General features: G+C 42.4%; 1 protein-coding gene across 1 annotated transcript in view; it reads left to right on the top strand.

Annotated features, from left to right (window-relative positions):
• The window catches only part of RUVBL1 (RuvB like AAA ATPase 1), a 28,399-nt gene extending 9,123 nt beyond the window's left edge, over window positions 1–19,276 (top strand). The window contains exons 3-11 of the mRNA XM_077325409.1: window positions 1,722–1,854; window positions 4,007–4,158; window positions 4,514–4,603; window positions 5,388–5,537; window positions 6,817–6,880; window positions 8,779–8,977; window positions 11,062–11,164; window positions 17,900–17,991; window positions 18,633–19,276. Of these exons, the coding sequence (XP_077181524.1) occupies window positions 1,722–1,854; window positions 4,007–4,158; window positions 4,514–4,603; window positions 5,388–5,537; window positions 6,817–6,880; window positions 8,779–8,977; window positions 11,062–11,164; window positions 17,900–17,991; window positions 18,633–18,792 (1,143 nt within the window). The 3' untranslated portion in view covers window positions 18,793–19,276. The remainder of the gene's footprint in view (window positions 1–1,721; window positions 1,855–4,006; window positions 4,159–4,513; window positions 4,604–5,387; window positions 5,538–6,816; window positions 6,881–8,778; window positions 8,978–11,061; window positions 11,165–17,899; window positions 17,992–18,632) is intronic.
• Window positions 19,277–21,321: the final 2,045 nt, after the last annotated feature.

Here is a 21,321-nt window from a genome sequence, read left to right as displayed (position 1 = left end):
CCTCCCTTGTGGCTTAGGGTGGTTTTCAACATAGATTCCATTATAATGTGAACTCTGTAACTTATGTTAACATAAGGCCATTTTAAAAATGGGCTTTGAAAGGGGCGGCAGGCAAGAGGGTGGCCATGGCTCCTTTTGGCCCTCAAAGTGGGCTAAAGGGAGTGGAAAGCCCCCCCCCCCAGTGGTGGCGGCAGCGACAGGGCTTTGCGTACCTGCAGGCTGTAAAGCCCTGTCGCTGCCTCTCTTCTCCTGGGCGTAAATGGAGGCTGCAGCCACAAGGCTTCTAGCAGGCAAGGAGGGAGGGTGGGAGCTGGAAGGGAAGGGCCAATCAGGGTGGACCTGGACGGACAGGGCCCCGGGCAGTCTCCTCCCAGGGGGCTGTTTCCCAAATATATAAGGAAGCAAAATAGCGTTAAGGATTCTAAACATTCAAACTGATAACCATATTGCAACTGTTGCTCAGACTGATGATGCTGTGGTTTTATCTGATGTGTGTGTATGGGGGGGGGGGGGGTTCTGGGTGGCTCAGCATGTTCAGTTTTGCCCTAAAACAAAATGTTAATCTTTAAAGAAATGGCAAAACATGTGAACCCTGTGAAACTCCAGGTAAAAAGCTACATGCTGTATTCTCTGCTAATTCCATTTGAATAGTTATGTCAGACTGGCCACATACTGTGAACAACTTTACCCCTCCTTTTTTATTATTATTAAACTTTAGTTTGTCACACTGTCCAGTTTATACACCTCTCAATGCTTATGTTCCCAATCTAGTCCAGACTTATTCAACCTTTTAACTGTGGAGAAGGCTATGAAGGAATTGTACAGGCTTCAAGGAGACCCAGAGGTGGTGTCAGCTAACCATGCCTCCCTGCCACACCTCCCAGAAGTGACATGTTTCCCCGAAATATCACCCCCCATATTAACAGGCAGGTTTAAGACAGGTTCAAGGAGGACTGAGGAGGGGGAGAGACAGGAGGTGGTTTAAGGCAGGAGTAGGCAAGCAGACTCTGCCCCCTCCCAGGTGCAGAAACCACAAGAGAATCATGCTTGGGAAAGGGGGGGGGGAAGCAATGGAAGTGGCTGGTGTTCCCTAGCCTGTGGCCAAGTCCATTAAGGCAGGAGCAGAAAGGCCGTGGGCTCCTGGTTGGGAATCACTGATCTAGTCTTAAAATAGAACTGGGGATCATTATGCTGGTGGCACATTAGTCCAAATTCCTGAGGGAGTTGATAGGACTGTTGAATTATCTTTTCCAGTCTTACTGGATGCTGGGAGGGCACCTTTCCTTTATGTTCCCTGGACTTTGTAATGAGTCATTGATGTTGTGTTCTTGGTATCATTTTCAGATGCTAGGCTAATGTCAACTAGGAACAGGAATGTTCTTTTGTAGGAGCTCCAGAGCTATGGAAGTCCCTCTCTTTTGAGACCAGAATAGCTGTTCCTTTCCCCATTTTTCAGAGGGAAATGAAAACTGTACTATTTTGCAGCATGTTTAGGAAAACTGAGACTTCGGCTTTCAGTCTTTCTTGCTTTTATTCTCTTGCTGATGTTTAGCTATGTTTCACTTTTGTATTTAAAATATGAACTCTTTGAGACACTTCCTACTGAAAAGCGGATTGTAGAAATATTGTGAATAGCTATGCTTTTTCTTACAATATTTGCTTTGAAAATTGTAGGTTTAGGGGATAATAGCTCCATCTTCTTTTCTCTCCCTCCACCCCAGACTGCTTTGGCTCTAGCTATTGCTCAGGAGTTGGGTAGTAAGGTTCCCTTCTGCCCTATGGTTGGAAGTGAAGTGTACTCTACAGAGATAAAGAAAACAGAAGTCCTGATGGAAAACTTCAGAAGAGCTATTGGTAAGTATTTGTTTAAAGAGGAAAGTAATTTGACAGCACCTGTGTTTGTTTCTGGGCACTGTGTGTTTTTCAGAGCTCATGATTAGTGGGCCATTTTTTTGCTTCTTTTCAAAGTTTTTTCATTGTTATTGAGTCATTTGGCATATCTGTACAAGCTGTACATACACTTTCTTCATTGTGGAACTTTAGCTGAATCTAAAGCAACGCACTAAGTTCGATTCTTCTCTTCCATTTCCTCTCTCAGTTTTAAGCATTCTCAGTATGGTGCCAGACAAGATACTGTAAGTTAATCAGTGCTAACGGGATGAGTAGCTTGTCAATTAAGTTAATTTTCCCTTAAGTACTTTCAGATTTATCAGTTGAATGTGCACATTTGAGTTTGTCTAGAGGAACAGTTGGATTTACAGAGAAAACATTAAGCATCCAAAGTCTTCTGTGTTACTCACCAATAGAATGAGACCTTGCAAACCAGTGGACTAAAGATAGCTTAATTGTTTTATTATTGTGTACAACATCCGTTAATTTCCTGGGGCTCTGTATCATGATTTACCATAGACTTCATCTAAGTATTCAATGGCATTCAGGTGAGGAACATTTCCATCAGTCCTTGCAGCTTTGGGGGGGGGAGGGCGGCATTGATTTCTGTGAGAAAGGGGCTTTCAATCATCTGTGGTCTTTAAGTTACAGTTAAATTGGCAGGGGGTGAGGGGGGAGAGCCCAGAGATGGAGAGAGCACAGTCGGCAATATTTCCTTGATGTGATGAAGTTCCCTGTCATATTTGGAAATTTGAGCCAGCAGTTGAAGCCTGTGTCATCCATGTTGTCATTTCTAGTGATAGCAATAATTTAAAAGCCAGACACATTGCTAGTGCTCCACATTCCCTGCATGCCAGCATGGAGACGCTTCTAAACAAGCATTTGGTGTTCAATGAAAGATATAAATTCTTCTGTTCCTATTTATTGAATTTTGTGTCATATATCCCTAACCCTAAATTTTATGAAACATTCCTTTGGTAAATGTACCTTTTTTTGTAACAACTCAAGCAAATTTAAACAAAACTAAAAAATAACTGCTTATTTTATTTGACCAAGAGTTAGGCATATTTTTATCAGTCATCCAGAATTTTGATCTCCAAGTGAGAATAGCTTTGAAAAGTGAATAAACAAGACATGAAAATTGAATGTGGGCATAGTTAATATGTACTAAGCACCCATTTTTCAAATGAGTGGCCTAGCTAATATCCATATATTCCATATTGAAATTCTAAATATTATGATGACTCTTTCTTGTTCCATGGAAAAGTTTCCTTTTAAATGATATGGAGAGGAATGTTTTGGGTTTTGCTTTAGACAATTTTTTAATATGAATGTTTCCTAAGTATGACTTCGTAGAACATTTAACATATTTCTATCTGACCATGTCCCCTAGGACTCCAAGCAGCAAATAATTAGGGGTGTGCATTTGGTCGACTCAAACCAAAAATATACTTCTAAAACATCTTATTGGTTTGTTTCTGGTGTATCTTAGTATCCCAAATATATCCTGGATTTTAAAAATTCCTTTAAAAATCCCAGATATATTCAGGAATTACTGGCAAACTCAGAATAACAACTATAGGGAGCTGGAATAGATTGCTCCCACTGCTCGCCTGTTTTGGGGATTTCTTCTGAAGCCCATTTAAACAAGGGGTGTTTAAAGGGACTGAATTAGCTTGCCTGCAAAACAGCCAAAGGGAGGCATTCTCCCCCTGGCTCAGCTGGGTTCTTTTGGGATGTTCAATTAAACCACCAAGGAGAGCTCCATCTGAGCTGCAGGATCTGTTGCTTTGCAGGTTCCATTGGGCAGTCCAGTATAAGGGACCATCATAAAGAGCCCCAGCTGAGCTGCCTCTCCACTGTTTTTTGCAGCTTTGGTGCTACTGTTTGTTTGCTTGCTTCTGATCTATTGGACCTGAAAAAATCCAAGATTTCTGGAAAATCCCAGATCCAAATACTTTATCAGTATTGGGATCTGGGTTTTTCGGGTCCAATAGTCCTGAGCCAAAGAATGGAGAGGGGAGAAAATTGTACACCCCATAAATGATACAGCAATCTACAGCAGCTAAATATAAATGGCGATTAAATTATAAATTTTATCACCAATATTTTACAGGTTTAAGAATAAAAGAAACCAAGGAAGTTTATGAAGGTGAAGTCACAGAATTAACTCCATGTGAGACTGAGAACCCAATGGGAGGATATGGCAAAACTATTAGTCATGTCATTATAGGACTGAAAACTGCTAAAGGAACAAAACAGTTGAAGGTAGGTATGATCTTTCACATGTACTTCTTGGCCTCTTACTTTCCAAATGGAGGAAAAGGCAGAGGAAGTGAAACAGTTCACTGCAGGTACTATCTGAGCAATTGGTTGGTATTTCTGCCCATGCCATATGACCCTTTGGATCTTCAGGGGTGACTTACTCTTGGCCACTTCAGTTGGTAGATCTTGCCAGCTACCTGGTACTGATCCCATAGAATGGTTCAAAAAGTACAGGATATGATTTTCTGCTGAAACACAGCAAATTCTGTTTTCCAGTACCAAAAAATCAATTTTTTTCATTCTGTTGTTTTTAATATTTTTAATACAGTAGATTTCTGTGTATACTTTCTACTTACAGTTAGACCCCAGCATCTTTGAAAGTTTGCAGAAGGAAAGAGTTGAAGCTGGCGATGTGATTTACATTGAAGCAAACAGTGGAGCTGTCAAGGTAATGTCAAGGCAGAAGTCAGATGTAATGTGTATTCTTACAGGACTTCCTCTCTCCTTTGGACAAAGGTCTGTATCCTAACAACCTTACCAATCCTTTCTGCAATACCTACACTGAGAAAAGTCTCAGGCTTTTCTTTCTTATTGCATGAAATGAATGCCAGTTCTAAAGTTTCTAGATTCACAGGTAAGGTCATTTGTTCTGTGTGCTCTCGTTTATTTTAATATTTATCTTTGTGTGTGTGTTGTGGCCATATAGGATATATATGTAAAGGGGAAATGCTTAAACAACCTTAGTCTCATTTGTGAGAAAAGCACAGAACCTTTTATCTGTCCTCCAGTATTTTTGCCATAAGATATGGAATACTGCATTAGTTAGCATGCTCTTTGTGTCTGATTTAAAATAAAATGTACCGTAGAAAGATACCTGGTGTTAAATGGATGAGCATAATATTTTATATCATACAATAAATCATAGATGTCCAAAGGAGTCTGGGACAGTTTCTCCAATCTCTGGTTAATCTGCTGGATTTGTCCTTTAGCAAGAATTTCATACATTCAGAAGAGTGAAGAAAAGACCAGGTGCTTTCAGTAGGATTTCATAGCCTGATCAGTCGTTCTTCTCCCAAGGACAAGCATGGCATTTTCAGAACTGTCAAGCAAAGCCTGTCGGAATCGTAACTGTAAAACAAGACCTTTGTTTATCAGCTGTGTGTCATTCTGAGTATTGGCAATAACACTTAACTATAAATATAGCATACGTGATTTCCAAATTTCTGTCACAGAGGCAAGGCAGATGTGACACCTATGCAACAGAATTTGACCTTGAGGCTGAAGAATATGTTCCCTTGCCAAAGGGTGATGTCCACAAGAAGAAAGAAATTATTCAAGATGTCACCCTGCATGATTTGGATGTGGCCAATGCCAGGCCTCAGGTACTCAACTCTGCTATTCAGTTATAACACAGATTATTCCATCTCCTCTTCCTTAGAGTGTGTAAGAATCTGTAGTAAGCAGTGCTAGCGTGGTTGTCTACTGTTTCCAGGTTACTTTATAGCAGGGGTAGTCAAACTGCGGCCCTCCAGATGTCCATGGACTACAATTCCCAGGAGCCCCCTGCCCGCGAATGCGGGCAGGGGGCTCCTGGGAATTGTAGTCCATGGACATCTGGAGGGCCGCAGTTTGACTACCCCTGCTTTATAGCAAAAACATAGTGCCTTGCATTCCCCCCATTTGCTTTTTTAAACTCTGGGATGACTTGTTCTTCTTGATCCAGCTGGAAAGTAGCCAAGGTCAAGTTGCTGGCACTAAAAATGTTCTCTGCCTACTACCGCTTATCACCACATATTGAACTGTATACATATTTTAGTACTTTGACGTAAGCAAAGTCTTTTGTTGAAGTCGGTGGACTCAGATTGGTATAACTATGCTTAGGACTGCACTGTGAGTCTTTCTGAATCTAACAGTTAGGTAGAAAAATTTTAAATAATAGCTAATTTGCCCCCCAAAATAGCAAGTAAACATGATGTGGATATTGTAACTTTGCCAGGTGATAACTGCACAAATTTCTGTCTGTCATATAAGGATGAATATAAACAACTTCTAAAACCTTGAGCAGAAGCATTTTGTGAAATATGTCCAGCACTTTAGTAAAAGCAAATAAGTTTTCCATGCTGTTTATCTGAAGATTTGTTGTGAACACTGGATTGTACCCTGTTATTTGATCTTGACTCACTAGAGAGGTCCCTGCACTGAAGGACGACATCAGCACTAACATGGCTTTTTATTTATAACTAGATTCAAAGCCCGTTCTTAAGAACAGGCTTTAAAGCCCCCCCCCCCCCGCCCACTTACCCCTTAGCGAAATATGAAGGTGGAAAGATATCAACTCCCTTGCCAAAGGTGCATAGGACAATAGAAAGCCTTGTTGTGCAAACTGAGTTCTGGTCACTGCTTTGAAGACCAGCTATTAGAGTAACATAGTAGAAGACTGCTGGTCTTGACTAGCATTTTGACTGACTGACCGACCGACCCAACATTAAACACCCACTTTAAAACCCCAGAATGCAATATTAACCATCACCTGTTAGATCTTGAAAATCTGTTTCTCTTTGCTGCCAAACAGCAGTGGGTCCTTCATAGCTCTTTCCCTACAAACAGTGTTTCCCTCATGGGCAACAAAAAGAAGATATCTTAACTGTTGTTTCCCTCTAGGGTGGGCAGGATATTCTCTCTATGATGGGACAGTTGATGAAGCCTAAGAAAACCGAAATCACAGGTACAAGCACAGTCATAATTTCAGCCGATTCCTTCACGTATTTATAGAAGTAAATCCCATTGAGCTGCATCAGATTTTAAGAACACACAGCTACTGCGTTCTTAATTGTAAAGTCCAAAGAAACGGTAATCAGAACATACAAGAACCATGAATCGTGTTACATGTTGACTCAAAAGTTGAATAGCTTTCAGAATATGTGACTCCTGGCTGTTTCATGAGAATCTAGTGCTGCATTTCAGTTGCACCAAATGAAAATGCTATTGGGATTAGGATTACTGAGTTTTCTGCTGTTGCCCAAACTAGCCTTCACCAGTACATTACTTAGAATCCTCTTGAAGCACTTTTCTTCTTCTAGGAGATTTTCCCCATTATTTAAACTAGTGGTCCCTAACCTTCTTGAAGTCGGGGACCGCCTCCAAGGGTGGGAGAGAGCCGGCGGCCCGGCCACAGCAGCTGCACATAAACGCGCATGCGCAGTTGCTGCACATGCGCGTTTTCGCCACTAGGTGGCGGTAACGTGCATGCGCAGAACAGCTGCACGTGTGCGTTTTCGCCAGCAGGGGGCGCTAACAAACATATGCGGCGGCTCCACGCGTACGCGTTAGCGTTGCTGGCGTGTCAGCGGCCGCACCTGCCTCTTCCCCCCCCCCTCGCTGCGGGGGGGAAGGCAGGCACGGCCGCTGGCGGCCCGGTACCATGGCCTTAGCGGCCCGGTACCGGGTTGCGGACCGGGGGTTGAAGACCCCTGATTTAAACCACCTTTATTAATGGAATGTATTGAGTTCCTGCGTTTACATTGCAATTTTATATAAGTAGATTCACAGTATAAAATATTCTTTATCTGTTCAGAGCTTGAAGAGAATGTCAGGTTCTAAAAATGTTAGTCATAAATTTTATTTATTTATTATATTTGTATACCGCCCTCCCCTGAAGCTCAGGGTGGTTAAATCAGAAGTTATTCAATCTCACTGAAAGTTCACATACTGTTTGGAGGCGATTTGACCTATTTGAACGTATTAGGAACTGAAATGTACAAATAAATGGGGAAATCTTCCATTTATGATGGATAGCAAATAATACTGATCTGGAATTTATCTGTAGGCTAGAACAGTGGTCTCCAACTTTTTTATCACCGGGAACCGGTCAACGCTTGACAATTTTACTGAGGCCCGGGGGGGGGGGTAATCTTTTGCTGAGGACTGTTGCCGCTGCCTGAGCCCCTGCTCCACTTGCTTTCCCGCTGGTGCACCTGACTTCCTGCTGCCCACTGGGGGGCGCTGCCAGCAACAGCTGTGCAGTGCCATGCCGAGGGAGAGCCCCAACCATGGTGGCTGCTGGAGAGCACCAAAGGTGAGCCAGCGGCAGAGTGGCAGGGCAGCCCCCAAGCCAGCAGCCAAGGAGGAGGAGGAGGAGGAGCCGCAGCCCGGTTCCAACTGATCACGGACCGGTCCTGGTCCCCGGACCGGGGGTTGGGGACCACTGGCCTAGAAAACTCACTCATAGATATGTTCTTTTTTTCTTGCTTGAAAACAGCAGTGTGAACTCAAACCATACAACTGTCTGTCTTGACAAACACATTTCTACATACTAAAAGTAAGGAAATTAGTGCTGAAAACTTTATTGGACTATCAGAGGGTTTTGTCCCCCCAAATTATGAAAGGATACTATGTGGCATGGAACCATAATAAAGAAATTTAACTCTACCAACCCATTTTTTAAATGAGCTCAATAGCTGTTATTTTACATATACATGTTATTTTTGTGCATGGGGGGGGGGGTACTTAGCCATTCAGCACAGGAAGAGATGGCACAAGGAGGGGCTTTCCCCATTACTATAAGTTGCCTTGGGAGTTTATAGAAGTGCAAGGTTGATAACATTTTTCTTTCCTGTCCCCCAGACAAGCTCCGTGGAGAGATCAACAAGGTAGTAAATAAATACATTGATCAAGGCATTGCTGAGCTAGTCCCTGGTGTGCTCTTTGTGGATGAGGTTCACATGCTGGATATCGAGTGCTTCACGTATTTGCACCGAGCGCTGGAATCTTCTATTGCTCCGATTGTCATCTTTGCTTCCAACCGGGGGAACTGTGTAATCAGGTACAGTGCTTAAAGCTTTACTCCTCCATGGTTCTCGTCTGCCCATAAGCCTCGGTGTTAGCTGCTTCAGCACAAAGAGCTATGATCTTTGGAAGCTTTTTATCCTTGGTGCTGATACACCTGTGATAATCATCTTGATGGGTCACAACCATATCTGTTGCTGCAGGGCTGCTTAAGGGCTTCACTGCAGGGGAAACATTTTTCATGCTGTGACGAGCAAGAATTAGTGAATTGCTCAGAGTCAGGGAGGAAAGCAGTGTGGGTTTTTCCATAATCTTTTTCTCTGTCCCTCCTTGGCTCCTGGTCTGTTCCTTTGCAGTTGCCCTGAGAAATATTCAGAAAAGTACCATGGAAATCCATTTGCAGTACTAAACCTGTCTGTGCCCGCCCTACAGGATTGCACTCCTTGCACAGGTTTGCTATCGGTGTTGTTAAATTCTGTTTCTTGTTCTTGCCTTTTATTGGCACCCTAACAAGCTGTCTGTTCTCCCACTGGACTGTATTGGTATGGGCTTCCCCCAACCCCCTTGGCTCACAAACAGGTGTATGTTTTGGACTACGATAAAGAGGGATTATGAAACACCACTTCTTTGTTAAATGCATACAATACCACTTCCCTTGTTCCCACTCAAAGTGTAGCTGTATTCTGTATAGCCTGTATCCCACAAGTAGATGCTAGACAGCTGGCTTCCAAGTACTATTTGTATGATTCTTTCTCTTTACTTACATATATATAACTCATTCAAAGATCCACACAGATTTCTCACTCGCATTCATACTCTTGTCTTTTCACTGCATCTGTGCCTTGCATTTTTTTCCTGGAACTATTTTATTTTATATATAATAGTATATAATATATATATATAACTATATATATATATAGTTACCGTACATATCATAATAAGCCAATGGAAAATTGAGCACGCCAACATCCTTCTGCTAGGAATGGATGCTGTTGAGTGATTGCAGCAAGATGACATGCAAAAGGCTATCACTGGCCCCTCCCGCTGCTGGCATTTGATGCTTTGTGCAGGACGTAAAGCTCTCGTGCTTATCTGAGTAGCCAACAAATGCCTCTGAGAGAGATTGTATGTTTAGCACAGAGTGGGTACACGAGTCTTTCAAGATATTAGATGATGGAAGTACACCCTTTGCTGAAGAAGCATCCAGGCCATGCATGCCTGTATTTATATTATTCATACTCTGCCTTTTTCACTGAGACCAAGTTAATACAGTCAACTTGTAGAGGTCTTTTGGTATCTGAAAGAGTGTTCGTGCACAGGAAAGCTTATGCCTTGAATAAAACTTTGCTGGTCTCAAAGGTGCCACTGGAATCAAACTTTGTTCTGCTGCTTCAGATGAACATGGCTACCCACTTGAATCTTTCTGGTAGGGGTATTAGAAGAGTTAAGCACATTTTGCTTGAATCTTTGCAGTTCTGAATTGTCCACTAAGTTTTTCTGTGTACTCTTAAAGTCAGGGTTTACACAGAGATTAATGTCTTCTTGCACACAGGTTTAAGGTAGCTAGGTATCAGTGATTAAAGTATATTTTGCATGTCTTATTGGTAGGGAGAGTTGATCTTCATGATGCCTATGAGGAATGGATGCTGTTCTAGCCTAGTAAAGCAGAGAAACTGATTGCTGTCATTAAAGGACTAATCCTTTCCCCAACCCACCAAGTAGGATTTTCAGCAGTCATCTAAATGAGAAGGAATTTCAGGTGAAACTTGAGTGCCCCCTAATGGAGAAGTCTTCCAAAAGTAATTTTTATGAAGATATCAGGTGTATTGGTAAAGTTGTCTTCATCAGACGCTTTAAAAGGTTTCCGTTAAAATGGTAAATTAAGATATGTTGTGATGACAAAATGTTTCCAGAAAATTATTTCACTTTAGATCACATTTTATAGTTAACTCACTTGACTGATTTTGGAATTCAAACCATTCTGTGATGCAAGACTGAAAAAGAAGCTTCTCCCCCATGCATTCAGATGTTGTACTGAATGAGAGAGACTTTGTGGTGGAATTGTAATAATAGGAATAATAGTTTGACAATAAACCTGGATTTTTCTACATACCTTTGCAGGGGTACAGAAGATATCCTATCTCCTCATGGAATACCTCTGGACCTTCTGGACAGGGTGATGATAATTAGAACCATGCTGTATACACCACAGGAAATGAAACAGGTAACTAATTGTTTGAAATACTGTGAGTGAGGGGAGGTCTGTCTGGAACTTCAGCCACTGAAAGGGAGGGACTGTGACTCAGAGATAGAGCATCTGCTTGGCCTGTGAGAAGGTCCCTGGTTCAGTTCTCAGCATCTCCAGTTAAAAAGGCGAGGCAGTAGGTGATGTGAAAGACCTCCGCCTGAGACCCAGCGGAGCTGCTGCAAATCCAAGTAGATAATATGGACCATGATGGACCAAAGGTCTGATTCAGTATAAGGCAGCTTCAGGTGTTCACTCCAGATGTGGGAATGGAACTGGCTTCCCTCATTTAAAACAGTGATTACTTGCAGAATTCAGTTTTTAGATGTGGTTTTAGACTGAAGTTTACATTAAGTAAAAGTTGCTCATAAGTAGGACTTCATTCAAGAAGTTTGCAAAAGATGCACTTTAAGTATGCAGATATTTTAAACCACACAGATCTGCTAGTAGGAAAAGCATTGATAACATTGTCTATCCACAGGAAACAATATCCTAACATTAATCACCAGGTGACCCCATTTCTAAATTCACCACATGTTTTTAAACTTGTAATGCAGCTGTTGCACTCAAAAGTGTGCAAAAATCTCTATGTATTTTAATTTTTCTGCTCATGCTCAGGTTGAACTAGAACCCCACTCCATTTTAGTATCAAGATTTAGATGTGCTTTGTAAAAAAAAAATTAATTTATATACCACCCTACCCAGCAAGCTGGCTCAGGACAGTGTACATTGTATTGACATCAACAATAATTAAAAGTTAATTAAAATAATTTAATAATTTAACTCTGTTTTTAACATCAGATGCTGTATTAAATTTTAAACATATCTATTTTATATTTAAAATTATTTTAAGATAAAGGTAAAGGTTGACTCAGCCTTCCATCCTTCCGAGGTCGGTAAAATGAGTACCCAGCTTGCTGGGGGGTAAACGGTAATGACTGGGGAAGGCACTGGCAAACCACCCCGTATTGAGTCTGCCATGAAAACGCTAGAGGGCATCACCCCAAGGGTCAGACATGACTCGGTGCTTGCACAGGCGATACCTTTACCTTAAAATAATTTTAAATATAAAATAGATATGTTTAAAATTTAATACAGCAACTGATGTTAAAATCAGAGTAGCAGCATTGTCAGTCTAAATTTGTCTCATCTTCTGGAACTAGAGTGTGGTCTGGGGACATCTTTTTTATTGGGAGGGTCCAGTAGATGTTACTGCTTGACTGTCCCCAATCAAAAGTCTGGCAAAAGAGCTCCTAGCTATTGCACTAGGATGTAGATTACTGTAGAAGTGACTGAAGATAAAGAACATTTAAAAGTTCCTGTGTTCTCAACAAAATCTTGACAGTTCAACTGGGATGGTTGCTCTTGGATTTCACTTCCTTGGATTTATTTGATGCACACACAGGGAGAGAAGATAGTATTATTTCACGAGGGGTTAGTTCTTGAACTCAGACCTGTGTATGTTTGTGATAATATGCAAAGTGGGTTGTGCTGAAGCCTCCCATGAGGCCATCAAATGAGTTGAAGATCGAGTTTGGCAGTTGGGCACGTGATCTTTTTGGTGACTGCTCATGTCACTCCAGACCAGAGTTAAAGAAATCACTACTGTACTGTGCTCACAAAAGCCACAAGTTCTTGCATTGACTTTAGTATAATATAACATTCACCACTTCTGTAACATAAGGGCTTCTTCCTGGGGCTTCTGAAATCAAAGCCCTACCATGGAGTTGAGTGTCTCCGGCTTTTACAAGAAAAATACGAATCAATAAAGTCATTCTACTGGAGATTATAATAACAAACCTTAACTCAGTTTTGCAGTGACTAAATTGTTGTTAGATCTGAAATCTAGTTATTTTTTATTATTATCTTTATACAGCTTTCGCTGTATTCATATTTGGCTGACTAAGTGGACGGGGCCAGTCCGAGTGATGGACCAATCAGAAGGCACAAAGTGCCTTCCGATTGGCCCCTCACCAGGACAGACAGCAGTTCTAGCCAATCGGGTGAGGGCACAATCTAGTCCCTCACCAGGACAGGCCAGAAAGGCTTCTAGGCTCTCACCAGGACAGGCCAGAAAGGCTTCCAGGCCCTCACCAGGACAGGCTTTGAGGTCCTCACCAGGACAGGCCAAAAAGCCACGGGCAGGCGGCAGGACACCATGAGTAGAGACAGAGGCCTTCCCCTCAGGCCTCGAAGCACACCTGGGGCCTCGAAGAAGGCCCGAGCGGAAGGCCGCGCTAACACCGGGCAGAGTGGGGGGGAAGCAGGCCTTCCCCTCGGGCCTAAAAGCAGACGGGGGGGGGCTTTCAAATCCCATTCTCATGAACGAGCTTTGAGTCTAGTTCAATTCATATTTCAGTAAAGCTTAGAAATGTCAGTTCTTCCTGAATCTGGTTTTGATAAATAGTATGTTTCAATGTGTCCCATTTTTATATTTCATTTGGACAAGATTTAGATCAGTGGTCCCCAACCTTTCTGAGGCTGGGGACCGGCAGGGCATCGGGCCGCGCCCGCTCATCGGGCCGCGCCCGCGCAATGGGTCACGCCCGCGCATCAGGCCGCGCCCGCGGGCTGCGCCCACATGGCTGCACGGCCCGGCCCTGATTCCCTCTCCCCGCCCTCCCGCAGTAAGAAGCTTCCCGGGCCGCAAGCTTGCGGCCTGGGAAGTTTTTTACTGGGGGGGCGGGGAGAGGGAGCCGCAGCCCAGCGCCATGGCCTTCACGGCCCGGCACCGGGCCGCAGCCCGCAGGTTGGGGACCACTGATTTAGATTATTCTGCATAAACAGAAAAGATGAAAAATTGGTACCCAGCAATTGCTGGTAGACATTACCAACCTCTTCCTCACATCTGAAGATACTCAGAAATAGAAGTGTAAAGGTGTAGAAAAATTCAGGAAAAGGGGGGAGGTTTTTCCAAAGCCCCTTTCCCACTTTGTCCCAAAAGAAAGTTTGGAGAGTACTGAGAATGCTTTAGATGCCTGTAGAGCCTCTTGTGGCACAGAGTGGTAAGGCAGCCGTCTGAAAGCTTTGCCGATGAGGCTGGGAGTTCAATCCCAGCAGCCGGCTCAAGGTTGACTCAAGGTTGACTAAAATGAGTACCCAGCATGCTGGGGGGTAAACGGTAATGACTGGGGAAGGCACTGGCAAACCACCCCGTATTGAGTCTGCCATGAAAACGCTCGAGGGCGTCACCCCAAGGGTCAGACATGACTCGGTGCTTGCACAGGGGATACCTTTACCTTTACCTTTAAAGCCAAGGTGGACATGCTGTAGGCATAGACAGCTCGTACATCCAAGATGCATTTCTGCCTAAAAGAATACCTAAACATCAAGAGGGGAGCATGTAGGGCTTTCATTGCTTCTCAACTGTTGTGTGCCTTCTGTTACCCTTTTGACCTGATTTGTGACTGACCTATTCATCTCTCCCTCAAATCACTGTAAGGGGAATAGGTACCAAGTAGTTTATTTCCCTTCCTTGCTGGAAAAAAAAAAGACTAGAATGAGATAGGGCAGAAACTGCTCCAGGGTCTCAGAGGAAAATTCAAAGTTTAATTTGAGCTGAACTCTCTCTAAAGGTAAAGGTAAAGGTATCCCCTGTGCAAGCACCGAGTCATGTCTGACCCTTGGGGTGACGCCCTCTAGCGTTTTCTTGGCAGACTCAATATGGGGTGGTTTGCCAGTGCCTTCCCCAGTCATTACCGTTTACCCCCCAGCAAGCTGGGTACTCATTTTACCGACCCCGGAAGGATGGAAGGCTGAGTCAACCTTGAGCCGGCTGCTGGGATTGAACTCCCAGCCTCATGGGCAAAGCTGTCAGACGGCTGCCTTACCACTCTGCACCACAAGAGGCTCTTGAACTCTCTCTAACCAGCTAGCAAAAATTAAGGTATATGTGCTAAGCTAGCACAGGGCACATCAGCTTGCAGTTTTCTCTCAACTATTGAGAGTATTTTGCTTAAAAAAACCTAAGCATTTGTAACTTTAAAATTCCATAAATATATCAAATGGTGCAATTTTATATGCTAAGTAAGTTATAATCAATGCATTTTATGTTATTTATAAAGTATTAATATTCATTTTGGTCTTATAGGATAAGGCTTCCATATATTTCTAGTGTTCTTAAATTTTCAGTTTTACCCAAAAAAACGTCCCAAAATTTTATACCTCTATGCACACAGTAAAGAAAAAAATATTTCTTGTTGCCTCTGCCTCTAGAGCATGTTATTAAGTAGACAACAGACCTTAAATCTCATGAGGGCTTCTGGGAGAGTTTAGTTCACTGTCTGCAAAGGTCCACACAAAGTGGACCAAACTTTGAACTGTGGCTTTCCCCTTTATAATTTAAGGATGTTTTTAATGCACTTCCTCTGAGGCTAATCCACATCCCCACACAGGTCTTTATACTGTAATGCAGTAGTCCCTCTATTAATATTAATAATAATAATTTTTAATTTATATCTCACCCTTCTACATCGCTCAGGGTGGGTAACAATATTTAAAACATACAATTTAAAATCTTTAAAAATTACAGTTTCCTAATACCCCTAGCTAAAATTTCCCCAGACAGAGAGGGGGTTGTGAGGAGATGATCTTCCAACTCTCCTCCTCCAGTGGTGAGGCCAGCTTTTATTGGTGGGTGTTATTTTAGACCTCAACCATCAGCTCCATCTTGCAGGCCACCAATAAAATAGGCACACAGTTCTTTAGGTTGGACTAGGCTTGGAAAAAATGCACTCCTGAATACTTTATTCCATCTTCCCTTCAGGCTGTGGGCTGAAGACAAGCAAGCAGCAAGCCACTTGTTTCTTTCTGCCTAACTCCAGTGGTGAAGGATGACTGCTTGCTTCTCAGTGCTGGTCTCTGTTGCTGTATTCACTGACGAAAAGAGGGCAGGGTGCCTATTTAGCCCTTTTGAGGAGTTTGGGGGCAGAAGTGGTTTTCTTTGAGCAAGGATTTCCTGCACTCTCCCTCCATTTCTTTCCTCTGCTTGGCCCCCAATGTAGCTCAAATCTCACTTTATAAATATGTGGGAGGTTGTCAATTTCATTTTATTTTTTTATTTTTTTACTTCATTTGGGAACTCAGTTTGATTCGATAATCAAAATTGATTTTGGGTTATCAGATGAGGTCTTGGAGGGGATTACAAATTTGTCTGTTGATCTTAGTTGCTTGAAACCTCCCCTTCTCCTGCGGTGAACTGATATGTCTTTGATGATAAGGTTTTCTTGAATATGGCACTAGTAAAATTCTGCTGTAGAAAAGCTTGCATGCTTGTTTACTGGCTTCAGTGTCTCATCCATCTCTCTTTACAATGGAGGCAGGAACCATATGCACCAAAAATGGCTAACAAATGTTCTTCAGCAAGATGGTTTCAGGGCTGGAATAATATTCCAGTGTGCAGTGAAGGCAAGTTTGCCACCCCCAAGTGAATTTTTGATCTTTTTTAAGCACCTTTGCACATGCAGTATTAATCATTTTTGAAACTTTTAGGAGGCTCCAGATTAGGAAACACAATCGCAGATTCTATATAGGCACACAGTTCTTTAGATCATGTCCACAGTGTGTCTGTTCTTCCGGAGAGGAGATCAGTACTGAATATTGGTTAGGCATTTGTTTGAAAACAAGCGATTAAACTATCACACAAAATTCCTTCATCTTCTATCTTCTGTCACTTTTTGAACATTCCAAAAGCTTCCTCAAATACTAATGTTTTCTTTAAAAAAAAAAACAGCTGCATGCTTTGTCAAACCCCCAATTCTGTGCTTGTCCCCCCCTTCCCCCTCTTTCGCACACTGATTCCCTTGGTGCATTTTTATGGCTTTAATTTAAACGAGTGCTTCTTGATATCTTGTTTACAAAGCTGCCAAAGTGAAAAATACCTGTATTATATGAGGCTCGCAGTTCCAGAGTTATCTCAGCACTACAACACAACATCATTATCCAGTCTGCCCCTTATCACTCAGCTGGTAATACGGACTGCAGGGAGCCTAGTGCCACTTTTGTTACAGCTCTATACACTCAGGCTTATTGGTGATATCTTCTTCTTGTTCCCCAACTTTACAAAGATCTTCAAACTGGTACAAGCTAGGGACTGTTCTTGATAGATTAGATTTATCTGAGTGGTTTTGTGGGAGTAGGTGAACTTTATAGCATTTATTTATTTATTTTGCCATCTTATTTGTCAAGTGACTAAAAAGTCCAGCAAGAAGTTGAATAGCTGAAGGACAGATGTGGCTTCCTAAAGGAAGTATGGCACTGCAGGAGGGATGCTGAGTGTCATCCGTGATTCTCATGACCAAGTCGTGTATACTCCCCACCAAGTTTTTGCCGTTTATCACCCTTTGTATCCTCATTGGATTAGAACTTCTTCTAACTTATGGCTCTATTCCAAGTTGGATACAATAAAAGTAAAGCCAGCTTGGTGTAGTGGTTAGGAGTGCTGGCTTCTAAACTGACAAGCTGGGTTTGATTCCTTGTAATATCAGGGCTCTCTCAGCTTACCTATCTCACAGGGCGTCTGTTGTGGGGAGAGGAAAGGGAAGGCGAATATAAGCCGCTTTGAGACACCTTCTGGTAGAGAAAAGCAGCATATAAGAACCAAATCTTCTTCTTCATATTCCAACTGGGTTTTATATGTATCCATTTTTGAGAAAGGCATTTTAGAGTTCAAACTGTTAAGACAGCATTTCTCTGCCTTATGATTTTCCCCACTAGATCATAAAGCTTCGTGCCCAGACAGAAAGTATTAATATTAGCGAGGAAGCACTGAACCATCTTGGAGAAATTGGCACCAAAACAACTTTAAGGTAAGCATGTCAGTTCTGAACTTGTGATAAAGGTTTGGAAATGGCATAAAGGCAGCCTTCTCCAGAAATGAAGATGGCCAGGAACAAATAGAGTAACTATCAAAACATTATTAAGTTCCAGTGACGTATTTAATGCATATTAATCAGAAGGCTTAGAGTTCTAACACTGTGTATAATCTATTGTCATCCCAGGGACATTGTTTCTTTGTATTGGAGATGGAATCTAATGTTAAAGTGATCCTGTGAAATACTTGGAGGACCAATGTCATAGGAACTGTATAGTTCTTGTCTTCCAGCCAAACTTACTGTGAATGTTACATTTCTCAAGCTACTTTCTCCCATGGTGACAGACTATTTCTGAAACGGATTTTCAAAAAGGTTTCGTGGTACACCATTCAAATGTAGGAAAATACTTCTATTCAAATGGGAAAAGTAAAAAATCCCATTGACTGCAAATGTAACTCAAAGTAACTGTTTGGGCTCCATACTCAAAGAATGTAGCAGATGAACATTTGGGGATAACTTAATACGTTCATCATGAAAAATCTCTGTACCCCCTTCTATCTTTTGCAGTTTTCTCTGATGGTCTTGTTTTTAGCTGTTGTGTTAACTTGGCACATGTTCTTTTTACTTGGCCATAGATACGCTGTGCAGTTGCTCACTCCAGCCAATCTGCTAGCGAAGATAAATGGGAAAGACAGCATAGAAAAGGAGCATGTTGAAGAAATAAATGAACTCTTCTATGATGCCAAATCATCAGCAAAAATCCTGGCTGATCAGCAGGAGAAATACATGAAGTGAAGCTGTTGTTCCCCTTTTGTAGTCTTAAGAGACTTGTTTTAACCCTCTCCAAGTGCTTGCAAGAAAAGCAAGAGAACTGTTAATATTGGCCTGAGAAGTACATGAATACAAAGTCACGCTTTCACAGTGGGACGTGGAGTAACCTGTGTTCCTGCTTCATGTAGACGGTGGGATGGAATGCAGTGATCTTGCCGACTGTAGTCCTTTAGTGGTTCCTACACTGTGTTATTGTGTGATGCAGCTCATACTGGGACAGCTTCATGTTCTTTTAGATTTGTTAGTTAAGTTGCTTAGAACTGAGGATGACTGCTTCTTTTTGAATTTTGTTTTTACACAACTAGAGAGAGGATGGAAATTTTTTAGATACAACTGCTGACAAGCATGTTTTGCTATGTATTAAACCTGTGATTTTGTCAAAAAAAATCCTGTAAAAGTCAGGCTCTTACTGTGTTATTTTCTGGAACCAAAACACAAATGATATTCATTTGGCTTGCAAGTATTTTGTTTTGTGTTGCAGGGAGGGCAGGGCAGCAGTCCTTAAGTTGCTAAACAACCAAACTAGTGCACAGAGCCATGCCCTGTAAACCTTTCCACCACTGACTTTCTCTAGCTACCTTGAAAATGCATTTTGCAAGGGCAAGGTATTGCTTCTGACCTACTGTAGGACAGCAAGAGGCCTAAGCGCTTCATTGAATCTTGATTAACTGCAGTTTGCCAGTCACCTGGGTCAAGCTACCACTTAGGGGCAAGTTTACTCTCCATAGAAATGTGTTGTCTTTGTTGCCATCTAAAAAGGCAGTTTGAAGTTCAGGGCAGCCCATGGACCGAACCACAAGCAAAACGGGCCCCACAGGAACCAAATCCGTCCAGCAAGTTTTGTTCCCTCTTTTGTTCCCGGCCACTGCAGGGATCTCACTGGAAGGGACTTCATTTGACCTTTTTTTCCCTCACACGCCCACACACATGTCCTTCCCAGTGGCAGGAAGCTAAATCAAAGGGTTAAATGGCTGGCCCAAACTGCTGCACCAAACTGGCCAAGGGTCCAAAAAATGTGCATGGAGTGTGCCTTCCCTAAACCTCTGTTCCCAAGCTCTGAACTGGCCCAAGTTCAGCCCTAATTTTGGTTCGTGGGCCAGTTTGTGCCCATCCCTTTTCGTTATAGTGCTATGATAAGTGTATGTGTAACACACTTGGCAGCCCTAAGCTACAGCAATATTGGAGTGAAAGGATGAAGCAGGAGCATGGCAAATGAAGCTGACAGAGAGCAGACAGCCCCCTGGGTAGCTATTTTTTATGTAGCTGGTCTTGGATATAAAAAATGAGCACAGTGGTTGTCCTGTCTCTTTCTCTTTTAAGTGGTGCCTTGTTCTGAAATTAAAGTTGGTAGGGAGCAAAGGGGCACTTAGTCCAATCCCCTGCTCCGACAGGACTGGATATTTATCTGTCAATCTTTCAGACCAGCCTTCACAATATAATCTGCAGTGTAACTACCAAAGAAAGCAGTTGCATGGCAGGAAAGTGCTAATGGAGTAGATAATTTGCGATGACTCTCGCAGATGTGCCCCAGGTTCATGGGACTCTCAAGTGATGGATTTTGAAAGTATAAACTTTTCATTTAAAAGAAGTTGCTTTCCAACCCTTATGGTTTAAGACAAAAGTTTTTCAAAGCTTTTAAGGAACAGCCGCAGCCCAATACAAAATCAGGTCTGTTTGAGCACCTTTCATTCCAGTGAGTTTTTTTAAGCATGCCTAACCCCATATTAGAGCCTCTTGTGGTGCAGAATTGTAAGGTAGCAGACATGCAATCTGAAGCTTTGCCCATGAGGCTGGGAGTTTGATCTCAGCCGCCGGCTCAAGGTTGACTCAGCCTTCCATCCTTCTGAGGTCGGTAAAATGAGTACCCAGCTTGCTGAGGGGTAAACGGTAATGACTGGGGAAGGCACTGGCAAACCACCCCATATTGAGTCTGCCATGAAAACGCTAGAGGGCGTCACCCCAAGGGTCAGACATGACCCAGTGCTTGCACAGGGGATACCTTTACTTTTAACCCCATGTTGGACTGGGGCAGCAACTACCAGAAAAAAGCTAGAATTCAGAACGGGAGACCCTGCACGTTCCCTTGCCCACAACTCAACCCTTACAAAGAAAGGAAAATATTCTGTGGCAATTCACTGCAACACTCCAATTAAATAATTTTGAAAATATATATTGCTTATTGCACTGATGATTTATTTTAAAACAATGAAGTAGATACAACTGCTGAACATACTAAATTAAGATCCTTATGTCCTTCTGTAATGAGCCAGTAATGTTTCTATTATGTTTTGCTAGCTAAGTCCGTTGAGGATCTAACGCATTCTTTAAAGTAAAATATAATAGCTTGTCATGAGGCTCTAATGGTTCTGTATGATTAAGCCTCTGGTCCTCCTCCTTGCAACTAAAGCTAAATGGCAGCAGATCAAATATTTTGTGAATGATACTGGGAATAAGGGGAGTACTTCTGCTTTCTTAAAAGCCGGTTTCCCTCTC

The sequence above is a fragment of the Paroedura picta genome, chromosome 3 (genome assembly GCF_049243985.1).
Source record: "Paroedura picta isolate Pp20150507F chromosome 3, Ppicta_v3.0, whole genome shotgun sequence".
Lineage (NCBI taxonomy): Eukaryota > Metazoa > Chordata > Lepidosauria > Squamata > Gekkonidae > Paroedura > Paroedura picta.
Note: the sequence above shows the minus strand (reverse complement) of the source record. Positions and strands in the feature narration are given on the sequence as shown.